The sequence below is a fragment of the Ctenopharyngodon idella genome, chromosome 16 (genome assembly GCF_019924925.1).
Source record: "Ctenopharyngodon idella isolate HZGC_01 chromosome 16, HZGC01, whole genome shotgun sequence".
Classification (NCBI taxonomy): domain Eukaryota; kingdom Metazoa; phylum Chordata; class Actinopteri; order Cypriniformes; family Xenocyprididae; genus Ctenopharyngodon; species Ctenopharyngodon idella.
Window position 1 is genome coordinate 12,441,853 of NC_067235.1, and position 14,727 is coordinate 12,456,579.

Here is a 14,727-nt window from a genome sequence, read left to right on the forward strand (position 1 = left end):
GAGGGCCAGTTAAAAGCCTGATGGGAGATGCAGTCTGTAAACACCTCCAATTAGACAAAGTGCAGAACAAAGGAGACAGCAGACAGGCAGGGAGATGGAGAGAAAGACAGAGGCAGAGATGGCTTCTTATGAATTGCATTTTAATTTTCCAACAAAATCTTACAAAGAAAATCTAATTACATTCATTGTTTTTTATCAAGTTGTTATTAGAAAAATATTTTTAAATCACTATATTTTTTTATACAATAACAATGTACATGAGGCCATTTTTGTTTGTGCACAATAATTAACAAAATTACAAGGCTTTTATAATGTGCCACAAATACCGTCATTCTCACCTTTACACATTTGGCTGTGAAAATTGTTCTTCTAATAAGTCTTTTATATGCTGTAAAACTGTTGGGAACATTTCCACACCTGGAAATGTGAAAATGGTGTGATCTGCCAAGGTCAAGGCGGAGAAGCTCTCTCACTCTGTGATAAAGCACCACTGTAATGATACCTTATGAAAGAGCAGAGGATGAGGCCAGGAAGACCTCAATTATCCAGAGACTGACATGAGCTTAAACAGAAGCCCTCTGGAGCAGTGCGCACAACACTGACCTGAGATCAGAGGTTAAAATACTCTAAACATACAGTGGAAATTAAAAAAGTAAAATAAAATAATCAAACATAGATAGTATTAACCAGAGAAATGTCCCTTGTTACAACTTGTTATTTGACATTGTTAGCATTTTCTCTTTAAAAGGAAATGTTCACCCAAAAATTCTGTCATCATTTACTCACTGTCATTGCAAACTTGTATGACTTTCTTTCTTCTGTGGAACAAAAAATATATATTTTGAAGAATCTTCCCGTCGCTCTTTTCCACAGAATGACAGTTCATAGTGAACACGGCTGCAAAGCTATTAAAAGGAACAAAACAATGCGGGCTAGATGCAAGACGTGAATATTATCAGCGAATAATGATTTACATTTTAGCTTATTCCTCACATAAAGCTGTAGAAGACTTACACAAAACATATGAATCACTTTTTTTTTAGTTTGACTGAGATGGTCACTATAAAGTACTGAAGAGATGACATTTTTTGTAGGTTAACCAGGAAGTTAGCATCACCCTGGTTCCCTCAACAAGGATTTTTCCATTGGCTTTTGGATTATTGCATAAAATATGCTTTGTGAACAACAAAAGTTTATGATTCTTACATGTTTCGTTCATCAAAAATACAATCACCAGCAATAAAAGTTAAATTTAGGCTTTAAATGAACTACACCATGGCCACATGACTTCAACACCACCATCACCAAGCTTCCAACAACTCTTTCAATTTTTATTTAAAATCTACAAGCTGGAGTAAGAATATAGTTTGCAAGAGCACAAGTATAAACACAACAAGGCTGTAAAAAAGGACTATTCATAGAATAGTAGAAGATTTTTCCTGCTCAGTGTGATGACAGCATTTAAAGGGATAGTTCACCCAAAAATGAAAATTCTGTCATCATTTACTCACCCTCAAGTTGTTCCAAACCTGTATAAATTTCTTTCTTCTGTTGAACCCAAAGGAAGATATTTTGAAGAAAGTTTGTAACCAGGCTGCTTTGGGGCACCATTGACTTTCACAGTAGGAAAAATAAATACTATGGAAGTCAATGGTGCCCCAGAACTGTTCAGTTTCCCACATTCTTTAAAATATCTTATTTTGTGTTCAACAGAACAAAGAAACTCGTACAGGTTTGGAACAACTTGAGGGTGAGTAAATGACAGAATTTTCATTTTTGGGTGAACTATCCCTTTAATGTCTCCAATAACATCTGTAGTGCTATTTAGCCACTTGTTAGCAACATCTTGAGTTTATTTTAACCACAGACCTTATTTCAGACATTTAACCAAAAATCCATTAAAAAAACCCATTGACTTCAGAACGATGGAACTAATTTCTAGGGTTGTATAGAAAGAGCTGCTGGAAAATCTTCAAAAAAAAAAAAAAAAAGGGTCTTAGGGTTCCACAAGAAACAAAACCAAACAGATTTGGAATGACATGAGGTAAATGATAACAGAATTTCTCATTTTTGGGTGAACTTTTTCTTTTAAGTATTTACAGAAAGACCTGGAATCTAGGGAAATTCATTTCAGTCAGTAGAGACTGAGATCATATAAAATGTACAGTTTCTTAATTGTTGGTTCTTTTTATAGGAAATGGTGCCACCTACAGTAAACTGACCAAATGTAGTGTAAGATACAGTGTGATCCGACATCTGATACCTCTGTCAGCTTTTAAAGATTTGACCGTGTCAGCCAGGGAAACTCCTAGGAGATAAATACAGTTTCATTATGATATGAACATTAAAGACAACAAAAGTTTACACATGAATAAACTCCATTGAAGTCGATCCTGTTTACTTCTAAATGCTTTTGTAATACTAGAAAGTTTCCATTCATCGTTGGGGAAGCCCTTTGAGTGTCAGTGTGACATACACAGAGAGTTTCAGTGTTCCAGCTCGCTATGACACCCAATCCTTCAATACGTCTGCGTGTGGTTGCCAGGATACAACCAGCACAACAAAGAGGGTCACAACTTTCAATAATGGGGCCTCATAACTTTCAAGAATAGAAAGGTCAGATGTGTTTAAGGTGTGTGTATGAGAGAGGCGGAGAGGAGTTAAAAAAAAGAAAAAAAAAAAAGAGTTATGTTAGAGTTGTGTTGGCGTTGAAATTTAAGGTTACACAGGCCTTGTGATGTTATGAACACTTGAAGGGTTAGTTCACCCAAAAATTAAAATTATCCCATAATTTACTCACCCTCAAGCCATCCTAGGTGTATATTACGTTCTTCTTTCAGTCAAACAAAATCAGAGTTATACTAAAAAAAATTCCCAGCTTTATAATGGGAGTGAATAGTAACTGAGATTTTGAAGCCCAAAAAAGTGCATCCATCCATCCATCATAAAAGTAATCCATACAACTCAAGGGGCTTAACTTTTTTGGGCTTCAAAATCTCTCAGTTACTATTCACTCCCATTATAAAGCTCGGAAGAGCCAGGATATTTTTTAATATAGCTCTGTGTTTGGCTGAAAGAAGAAAGTCATATACACCTAGGATGGCTTGAGTGTGAGTAAATCATGGGATAATTTTAATTTTTGGGCGAACTAACTGTTTAACAGTCACGCTGTACATGTCAAAGGTCCAACACCACACTAGCCTACTGCCAATAACTTAAATTCAGTGTTTTTCCTGTGTAGTTACGTATTTAATATAAGAATTTACAAATGAGTTGTGTTTTATATAAATTGTTAATGATATTCCAACTGATTTAACTAAAATGTAAGACTGCGCGTGTGTGCAGTACCTGTTGTTTGCGGTCTGAGGCCGGGTCTATAAGTACGTTGATGAGGCTGGGCATCTCTGTGTTTGTCAGACTCTCCTGTAGTGCACTGCGGAGTTCCTCTACCGCTCGAACCAGATACCCACGACCCCCAAACGCACTCATCACCTGCTCGTACCGTGCCTCTGGCAGCAGGGTCACTGGAGGAGCACTAAGACACAAACACACAGGTCAGTCTTATGAAAAGTGTTTGATACCCGCTGGGTTCAACAGATATTAAGCCTTTTGGCAGCGTTTCAACTAAATTAAATACATTTTTAACAATTAATGCCTTTTTTTCCTCAGAATTGCGAGATATAAACTTGAAAAATCGAGTTATAAAGTCTGAATTGGCAAGATATAAAGTCGCAAAACTTCCATCACCATCCATTGTCAAAAATGAGAAACGCATCCTGTCCTGTTTTATACAGTCTATGATCCTGTCTGACCACAAGGATGGGTGAAACATGAACGACCAAAAGGGGAATATCAAAAGCAAAGGCAGGGACTTGGGATTCACAATTTACCATTGGCTATCAGCTGATAGCCAATGGTAAATTGTATATATTGTGTATATATATATATATATATATATATATTACACACACACATACACACTCACACACACACAGTCTCTATATTTCAAATATATATATATGAAATATAGAGACTGTAAATTAATATTATATAATATAACATTTACGTTTGTTCCACAGCCCTCAATCAAGTGACCCTTCGTAGTCGTTCAGGCACCTCTGCTTTAGAACGAACCCAGAACTTTCCTTAGGCTCAATACTCACATGGTGGTCATGTCTCCCATCTGTTCCATCTCTTTCCATGTTTCTGGATCCACTCCACTGTAGATGCCATTGTTGTTGATTACTATGATGATGATGGGCAGTTTATACCTATTCAGAATAGTTATAGTGAGACAGAGCAAATATAACCATTATAAAAGTATGCACATCCCACAAACGTCCTATAGGTGGAGCTCCATGTCCTAGATAAACAATGACTAGAATGACACATCATGATGTATAATTCACCTGCACATGGTCTCCACCTCCATGCCAGAGAAACCGAAAGCGCTGTCTCCCTCTATACACACCACTCTCTGAGCGCTCTTCTGGGTCTGCTCCAAAACTGCTGCGGCAACGGCAAAGCCTGGACCCACCCCCATAGTGCCAAATGTGCCTGCATCTAACCTGTACAGGACATTCAGATTACTGCTCTGGACAACATTACAGTAGAACTCAACATTTAATAGAGCTACGTAGTCTATGGTACATTCTCTAAATTTCCTTTCCAGAAAAAGACCAAAGACTTACAGGAGTCAATATGTTATACAGCTAAAATAAAATAAAAAAATGTGTGATCTGTCTTGTTATTCCGATGATCTAAACATCTCATTCTCATGATCAAAACATAATAAAATATGTTTTTTGTGATCTAAACAACCTTTTTTCTCATGATCTAAATTTTTTTGGGTGATCAAAACAGTTTTCCTCATGATTTAAACAAGTTGTTTTTATGATCCAAACATAAAAGCAGTTTTTTATTTTTATCGAAACATAAAAGTAGCTTTCTTGTGATCTCGACTTTCTTGCAGCAGAAAAAAAAAAAAAAACCTGTCGCTCTCCATTTTTCTCATCAGAGCGGTCTTAAAATTTGCCATTGTCATGACAATCAGAGCACATCATTTTTTCTGTCCTCTGTTTATGTATGTTTACAAACATTTTAATTCATGAAGAATGATTCACTGTTCAAGTTGAAGCAATCCAAGGTCTGGATCTGGACAGCTAAACAGTGAATAGTGATCTAGGGATGAATTCAAACAAAGAGAGTATCATCTCTTGTCCAGCTGTGAACAATGGGGCAGGAAAATGCCTCTCACCTGTGTCGTGGGAGGTAATTGAGAAGCATGGTACGGCCGATGTCCATAGTGTTCGCTCCCTCACTCACTATGATGCAGTCTTTGGGCAAGAGCTCAGAAATATGGTGGAACGCTGTGTAGTAGTTCATGGGCAGAGTGGACTGGAGGGCAAGATTCTGTGGGACACAATAAAAATGGTTCATCTAATACCATAAATGCTAAATTCACAGTTGAAATATTTACAGAAAGCTGAATGATCAATTGAAAGCAATTTTATTACATCAAGTATGTTACTGGCACACAAGCTCACCTTTGATATCTGAGCATTGGCAGCCATTTTGTCCCTCAGTGTCACCCACCATTGTGAATCAGAAGGAAATCTCCAGGACTCTAATCTTACGGTCTCCAACAGCTTTAAACCAAGTAGAAAAAGAGATTCAAGAGGCCATTTCATTTCCATAACTTTTCCATCATTTATTGATATCAAACTGCAAAAATTATCACTAACATATGACCATCCACTTACACTTATCAACACTGATTCAGTATTCTCTAACAGACCTCATTTCACAGGCAAAGATGTTAGCCGTTAGCCAATAAAGACAGAGGTCATTGACATAGAGAAGTCTTAAAGATATAGACAAACTGCCATTTTATAGTAAGGGTCAGAGAAAATAAATTAAATGATACATATTTGCAAAAGACCTTTGTGTAACATTATAAGTCAAAGTAAAAGGAAATAAATGTTACAAAACATACTGGATTCCATTGGAACATTTGGAGTCTCTCACAGAGTCTATAGAACATATACATAAAAAAGCTGTCACTGGGATGGTACCCTTTAAAAAAGCTTTAATATGTACCATTTAGATACTAATATGTACACTTTTTGTACCAATATGTACCTTTGAGGCACTAATATGCACTAGTCTTTAGGTACAAAAATGTACCTTTTGAAAGGGTACTGCCTCAGTAACAGCTTTTGTACCTTTTTTTTTCTGAAAGTGTAGGATGTCATGATGCAGATAAGAGTGCAAGGGTGTAAGATAACTGAGGATACTGTAATTTACCTGGCTGACCACAGCCCGTATGTCTCCGAGCAGAGCAGATGCGGCTCTCACATTATTACTCAACTCCTCAGCACATAGATCCACCTGAACAAATTCACATTAAGATCATTTAGTAATCTTAAAGACCCCCTGTGGTGAAAATTAAGTTTTTAATGTTGTTTATATGTGGTTTTCTTTAATATGCTTTAAGACAAACCATGTGCAAATTCATCAGTCAACACCATTGCTGAGTATTTTCTCGTTAAAACTGCAGTGTACCAAAGACAGTTTCAAAAACGCTCAAAAACGTTCAAAGTGTTTCTAAGGATGCTGATTTTTAGAAGGCAGCTGTCTGGCTCTGAGATGGTGAACGGGAACATAGTTTGTGTAACATTAGCAACACATTATTAGCTGTTTGATAACATAGTCAAGCCAAAGGCTTATCATATCAGTTACCATTGTATGTGTCTGATATTGTAAAGAGCGATACATAAAACACATAACCATTCAGATAAATCGACTTGTAGACGACCCTGTATAATTCACTTTTCCACTTCTTCAGAATCAGTTTCTGGTTCAAACAATATATGGCTGAATTAAACCAGTATTTCCACTTGCCATTGTGTAGCGTTTACTACAGTAAAGTTGACCGAGTGTGATTGAGTGGAGATGGGGACTAATTTGCATATTCATGGTTCCGCATATACTAAATGAAGTAAGGGTGTAGAGTTACATTCAAGCTATTTAAAGGTATGAAGAAATTATTTCGTACGGAAAAAAAACATTTAAATATTAGGGCTAGGAAAATACTTCAATTCTTGATTCGCGATACAATGATTCTGGATCGATTCTAGGCCTGGGCGATAAAACGGTATCGATATTTATCGACGGTACGTCTTAATCGATAACGATAGAAAAGATGTTCGATATAACTCTCTATATAGTTTCACTTAAATGATGCGCTACGAGTGACAAGAAACAAGTTGCTGTGGAGTTCAGTAGCGCAATCGCCACGTGAAATCAGAACACACAAACACATGAAAATGAGTGCTGTACCTGCCGACGACGAGGTGATTGTTAATAAAAAAAATTAAAAAAAAAAGGACATATCAGCTCGTCAGTGTGGCAGTTTCATGGTTTCCTTACGTCTTACAGTTGATCTACTTCAAAGTTCGTCTTGAGAGAGCAGTTGTTGTCGGCATTAACAGCTGCACAAACAGTGCTTTCAATCACACAGTATGTGCTACAAATATTCAAGTTATCAAAGAAGTACTGAGATAAGAGTTTATAGTTCAGATAAAACATAATGTCTATGTTATCGATCAAAATAGCAAATCAGCTTTTGAAAGAAACTTGAACGCGCTGAAAATGACGCATTTATCGATTACATTGTTTCACCACCAGATGGCGACAAGTGACTGTTAAAAAATGTATTTGACGTTAAATCTTCATTTAACAGATTCTTTCAAATACACAGATTCATCCAGTAATGAAACGAGAGTATTTATGAGCGTGTCGTTTAAAATTTTATATATTTAAAATATATTTAAAATTTTAAAATAGACTGCAGCACTTAATATTTTGTCAGAACCTCTAAATTACATGTTATTTCGTTTAGTTGTCATTCAGAATTGTGATCTCGGTTTGAAACAAACAAAAAAAGTTTCTCAGTTTATCCAGAACTGTGCAGCTCTAAGTTTCTTTAACACTTATTTATTTAATCTCCATACAAAATATAAGAAAGATTTGTTTACATTTTATTTTGCTTTGTTTTAAATTGTTGTTTGCCTTAATTAAAAATGCATTGGTTAAATTCAAACATTTTTTTCTACTAAATTTTTCTCCATAATTATTGATACCGATCAGTATGAAACATTATATTGTGGTAATTTTTTTAGCTGTATCGCCCAGCCCTAATCGATTCTGATATTTTCTCTCTAATTGATTCTTAGTCTCACATAGTCAGACCTTCAGACTGACGGCAGAAGGTATGGACTATCGCAGCTTTCATTGGCTAAGGACCGCCCAAGAGGACGTTTGACTGACATGTAAAGCAACCAACCAGAGTTAGTTTTGTTCGTCATGTTTAGGGGCGTGAAAATAAAAGTCAATGTCCCTACAATAACAGACCGGCAATCTATAAATTATTCATTCAAGAATGTTGTGCAAGTTTACTGCAACAATGGAGCCGCAAATTTCACATACTTTTGAAAATCCAGTGTTTATTTTATCCTGATAAGCGCTCGTTGTCACAGCTGTAAACATGACAGCATTCTTCTACGAGGGGGTTTGGCTTCACGGCATTTGTTTCCACTGGTTAGGTTTAAGTGGTGTGTGAGGAATTAGAAGCAAGCAGAGTACGACTGTTTCTAAAGCATCTAGTGCGATCTGCTGTTAAAAACTAAGCTCAGAATCAATTTGAGAAAGAATCGCAATACATTCAGAAAATATCAGAATCGATCCAGATTCTTTGTATCGTGAACTGAAAATTGATCCCATTGTCCCAGCCCTATCAAATATGTAATTTTGATTATCAAAGAAGAGTTAAGTGATAAAATTATGGACTGCAGGAGGACTTTAAAGTCTTTACACCGATGTTGCAGCAACTTACTGAGTGTCCAGGTTGCAACTAACCTGAATGATTTTCACATGGGGACTGAATCTTGGTGGAAAACCAAAGTGCAGGATCCAGTTGAGTCTGGCACCCAGCAGCACTATAACATCAGCCTGCAATAGAGCTCTAGAACAGAGAGAGATGGGCATCACATCAGTCGGTTTCATTAAAAAGAGATTTTGTAAAGATCATTTAGACACATACCTGGATCTGGCTGCAGCAACACAGTTGGAGTGGTCATCCGGCAGTAGTCCTTTCCCCATAGGTGTGGGAAGGAAGGGGATTCCAGTCACCTCCACAAGCTCCCGGACCTCCTTCTCCGCCCTGGCATACGCCGCACCTGCACCAGATCACAGCTCAACACTGCATGCCCAACATTGCTTTCATTTCGCCTAGCCTTGACAATGCTCAAACACCTGGGTCATTCAGTTTTATTCTGTTCACCTTTGCCCACGATGATCAGAGGCCTCTGAGCTGCTTTGAGCAGCCTGACAGTCTGTGTGATCTCCCTGCTGTCAGCCTGACTCACAGGAGGAGCAGGACAACAGGAAACAAACCTAAAGAAAAATGAAGAACGTGTATAAAAGCAATGCAATTTTGCATATTTCAAGATGCAAAAGAAAATTCATCAATAAGTGATCACATCATAAACTACGGTAAGTAGGAAGCTCCCCGTTGCTATGATAAATCTTCAAGTCTACATGAAGCTCACCTGACACTGGTCCGGTCTATTTTGGCATTTACCATGTCTCCAGCTATGTCTATGTAACATGCTCCTGGACGGCCGTAAATGCTGCTCCTTACAGCCTAAAAAGAAAAAGAAAAAAAAACACACAAACATCTCATTAACTACAGAACATTGTATATTGTATATTTCACCTACATTAGGAGCATTTAATTTCAGGACCCCATTAAATGTTTGACAAAAAATCTGTGCTATTTTAGTATTATTAGGGGCCAAGCACCAAAGGTGCGTAGACACCTATTGTATCAGTCAGTGTTGTTCTTCTTTATCGCCCTGAAAGTCTACGCCAGCCCATAGAACCGTAAGGTAAAAAGTTGTGAAATTTGACACACATATAGAGGACAGTCTGACCATTAACCACAGCAATTTTGGAGTCTCTAACTCAATCCCTCTAGCGCCACCAACTGTCCAAAATGTCACTTACATTTATGCTATTAACAGTAAGGGCTAGAAACAAAAGTCCTCTGATTCCTTGGCTAAAGACGATTCGACTGCCCCCTATGACGTCACTTTCCGCCATTTTGAATTTTCAGAAAAACCTACTTTTTTTTAACTCATCCAAGATGGTTAATCCGATTTTAACCAAAATCTGCTCAGATCATTTTTATACCATGGCGACAAAAAAATAAATAAAAAAAAAAAAAAAAAAAAATCTAAATGATTCGTCAAACCGCTTTGTGCGAACAAATTTGACAAACACACCAAAATGGACGCAACGCCTTAGTGTATTCTAACCAAACTTGGTGTGTGTTATGACAACCATGACCTGAGTGTATCTACATAGATTCAGCACAGTGCCGCCTAGTGGTCAGGAAATATGAAAAATGGCTTTTTTTTTTCTTTTTTTTTCAAAAAGCACAAAATTGTTCTCTTTAGATTTGGTATAGCATGGCAAGTCAAACTATACCCATTTTGACTTTTGTCATAAAATGCTATATTTTACCAACACATTGGCATATTGTTACGAAACTTGGTAAGTGTCATCAGAACCATTCCCTGAAGGTACTCAAAAAGCTTCAGAGCTGCACCACCTTGTGGTCAAGAATTGTAATGAAAGTTCAAAAAATGCTAATAGCTTTTGATTAATTTTGCCTATTGTAATGAAACTGGGTCAATAATGAATTCAAGTCAATTCATCAAACCATTCTTGTTTAATGTGACAAATTCTACAACACGCCAATCTCTGCAACGCTGTCACCCAACACTGACCACACCAGATTTTAGTGTCAGTGCCACATATTGGTCAAAAGTAATAAGCAATTATGTCACATTACAAGTGATTGTATTTTTGGCTTTTAACCATTTTGCTTAAAACAGTCTCCAAATGTCTCCAAATTACTAATTTTTGCAGTTGGTCTGATGCTCACCGCTTGATTTATAGCTCCTGTGATGCTTGGCCCCTTTATTGCATCTTGCAGCTATATTTTATATACTATTATAGTATTTATTGATATTTTGAATTAGCTTTTATTTTTATATTTTCAGTTTCCATTTTTAGGTTTAGTAATTTAGTTATGTGCTTAGTCTCAAACTTATTTTATTTCAGCTAGTTGGCTAGGCAACATTTCTAATTTTCATTAAAGGTAAGTTTTTCATCTAATATTTACATACAAAAACTATGTTTTAGTTTTAGTTAACAATAGCAACACTGAAACAAAATTAGTTTGTTTGTTGGGATGAACATAACTGACATATTAAGGAGCTTGGCCTTTATTTTACATCACATCACAACATGGCTAAATGGCTAAATTTTAAAGAATGGAATCTCTTGAAGAATCTCTTTAAACAAGATGAGTCATCTATATTTTTTTCCTGTAAGAGACAGACTTAATTTTAATTTTGTAAAATGGCTAAAAATGTAAATTTAAAAAAAAAAAATTATATCTGCTAAAATATATATTTGCGACATTTTTGTTAATTATCATATAAATGGCCTCAAAGCTTACAGACATTGACTATAAGCCACAAAACCTGAATTTTTAATTTTATGGGGTCTTAAAACAGAGATTCATGATTTAAAACATGATTTACTTTTTCAACTACAGCTGGTATCATCTCAAGGCTGCTTGGTCGAGCAGAAAACTTGCTATACAGACGACAAGCTTCAACCTGATGAGAAACAAGAAAAAGATATCATAGGTTAAAGAGACACTAGAAAATAAATACAAATGACTGTTTGTGTTTCTTTCCTTTAGAAAGGAACTTAACACATTAAGCACAAATAAATATATGAGATTTAATAATTATTGACAGTGTTTATTTGTTGCTTAATATTTAAAATCAACATAAATACTGAGACACCAGAGGTTGTTTTGTACCAAAGGCAAACATTTCCTAGCGACCCTACCTGAGGGAACTCCTGAAATGCTCCTGTGGTTTCTTGGTTCCTATCAGATGAGCCGCCAATGACAATGACTGGCCTGTGATTTCAAAGAAGAGAAGAAAAGTACAAAAATGGCCCATTTGAGGTCTATTCACTTTCATTTTAAGTGAATTCAGCAGTGTGGGAGCTACCAGCAGTTCACGTTAGCATTGGCCATTCCTCCGAGAGCATGAATCAGTCCAGGTCCAGACACCACCAGACACACAGCTGGCCTAAGGAAAGGAAACTATACTTCAGCAAAACAGCATGAGAAAAAAAAACAAGTTAAAAAGAAATGAACTGACATATTCATACCATCCTGTCAAATACCCAATAGCAGATGCAGCATAGCAGGCCTGTTAGGAGAGAGAACATGCATGTATACATAAACCTAGACAGTCTTCATTGTAATGAAACCAGAACACATTTGAAATAAAAGTGGAAAGAGAGACTGTCTTACTGCTTGTTCATTGCGCATGCCCACGTACTTGATGCCAGCTGCTTGGGCGGCCATGGCCACCTCGATGATAGGCACGCCAACGATGCCAAACATGTACTCCACATTCTGCAGATGGAGTTATATATAAGAAAAGACATACCTAATAGACATAATAATATGTTGAATATTTATTTTAATATTAAAATTATTTCTGGTAATCCAAGCCACAATAAAAGAAACAGTACATTTAGACCAGGGGTTTTCAAACTGGGGTCAGGGACCCCCAAGGAGCCACAATTGATTTTATGAACAAACGAACAACTAACTTCGATTAAAATAAAAATAAAAAAGTATTAAAATAAATAAAATTTGATTTAAATAAATACATAATTGGCATATTAATTTGATTAAAATATATAAATAATTATAAATAAATTATAATTAAATAAATTGTTGAACTTCCAGTGACCAGTATGAGAGAGTGAGAGCGATAACACCAAATTTAACACACCTGCTCCCCATTCACACCTGAGACCTTGTAACACTATCGAGTCACATGACACCGGGGAGAGAAAATGGCTGATTGGGCCCAGTGTACTCACTTTTGTGGCCAGCGGTTTAGACATTAATGGGTGTGTGTTGAGTTATTTTGAGGGGACAGCAAATTTACACTGTTATACAAGCTGTACACTCACTACTTTACATTGTAGCAAAGCGTCATTTCTTCAGTGTTGTCACATGAAAAAATATAATAAAATATTTACAAAAATGTGAGGGGTGTACTCACTTCTGTGAGATAGCTACTGTATATATACAGTATATATAGTACATATAATAAGCATTGTTCTACCTATATATTAGGAAACTTATAATATACACATACTAAACACAATTGCACTTCACATAATTATATGTACATCCTATTTTCTGTTTTATGTGTTTTGTATTGATGGTATCGTCTGACTGTTTTGTCTTATGTCCTGCTTTAATAATAATAATAAAAATTATTTAATAAATCTGATTAAAATAAATTGATTTTAATAAATAAATCTGATCAAAATAAATAAATGATACATCTAACATGCATCATAATATAAATGTTTTTCGTTTATTTTTTAATCTTTTTTTTTTTTTTTAATTTTATGATTTTTTCACACTATTAATAGGGGTTTTATACATGAAAATACATAGCTGTCTTTTAATGTTTAGGATGGGGTTCCTCGCATGAGGGTGGGATAAAAGTTTGAAGTCCCTTGAGGCTACATATTTAGTCAAGTTGTTACAAATTTCTTTTTTATCTAATCATTTTTGAGCATACACTGATTATTACACATACAATTTGTTATATACATATTTACTCAATCTCCATGCCTGGTTTAGTGTTTTGGATCACACTTTTTTGACAGCTCTACTGCGTGTGCGCGGAACCTTTGACACACTGTCCAAGTTCAAGTACAATAGTACAGCAGCAGGCGATACGCTCATTCTTTGCAGGCATGTTACAAAGAATAACAACACTGTAAATAAAATACACGTTTATGACCAGGTGCTATTGACAAAGGTTTTAAATAGATACTTTGCAAGAATATTTCATATAAATATACACGAGAAACTTAAGAGAAAACACTTTTTGAAAAGCATACGACAACACATCACAGACCTGAGATTTGAGCGCCGCAGCGATCAGCTGAGCTCCAGTCACTTCATCCATAATCACCTTCACAACAGACTCATTTCACTCATATACAGATATCAAACTTCTCTTCTGCCCTGCTGCTCTTCTTCTGTGGTGTGTGTGTGTGTGTAGTTAAAATGAAATGAAAGCGCATGTCTCCACCTACTGGATATACTGGACGTGCTGTAGTGTGTGTCACTCTCACATTTAAAGACATTTGTGGCAAATGCTAGTCTACTGTCCCTTTTTTTGAATCCAGTAGAAGTACAATGAAGAGAAGTGTTACAACATACAGGGTATCTTCCGTTCATTCGTTTTTTGATTTAATATCGAAATCAGAAAAATGAGAAAACGGCACTTTTTTGTTTTTCATTTTTAAAAAGAAAACGAAAAAACAAAAAATTGGCTTGATTTTTCGTTTTTTCGTTCTGGGATTGGAAACGAATAATCAGCTTGAATATTCGATCTCTACATGTGGGCGGGAATGAAACGCCTCTTTCCGCTGATTGGTCAACCAGACATCAAACCATGTCGTCATCAGTTGTTCCGCTCAACAGAATAAAAGTCCCTCGCTCTACAGCTGTACGGATACTTAACACATTTATTC

The 14,727-nt window shown here is 36.1% G+C and overlaps 1 protein-coding gene across 1 annotated transcript; it reads right to left on the reverse strand.

Moving 5' to 3' along the window:
- Nucleotides 1–119: 119 nt before the first annotated feature.
- hacl1 (2-hydroxyacyl-CoA lyase 1) lies at nt 120–14,266 on the reverse strand. The gene is made up of 17 exons (XM_051864783.1): nt 14,106–14,266; nt 12,467–12,571; nt 12,322–12,362; nt 12,159–12,239; nt 11,992–12,064; nt 11,676–11,753; nt 9,612–9,706; nt 9,344–9,456; nt 9,104–9,239; nt 8,920–9,025; nt 6,307–6,390; nt 5,547–5,648; nt 5,258–5,412; nt 4,410–4,568; nt 4,164–4,271; nt 3,349–3,535; nt 120–2,308 (listed from the first exon to the last, which is right to left on the reverse strand). The coding sequence occupies exons 1-17, from the start codon at nt 14,154–14,156 to the stop codon at nt 2,276–2,278; spliced, it is 1,707 nt and encodes a 568-aa protein (XP_051720743.1). The 5' UTR covers nt 14,157–14,266; the 3' UTR covers nt 120–2,275.
- Between the last annotated feature and the right edge of the window lie 461 nt (nt 14,267–14,727).

Excerpts from the sequence above, each read along its gene's own strand:
- hacl1 (XM_051864783.1), bottom strand. The coding sequence starts at position 14,156 with ATGGATGAAGTGACTGGAGCTCAGCTGATCGCTGCGGCGCTCAAATCT. Across the intron at positions 6,391-8,919 it reads CCCATGTGAAAATCATTCAG|GTGGATCTATGTGCTGAGGA; the intron begins GTTAGTTGCAAC and ends GAATTTGTTCAG. Across the intron at positions 5,649-6,306 it reads TACGGGCTGTGGTCAGCCAG|CTGTTGGAGACCGTAAGATT; the intron begins GTAAATTACAGT and ends CTTGGTTTAAAG.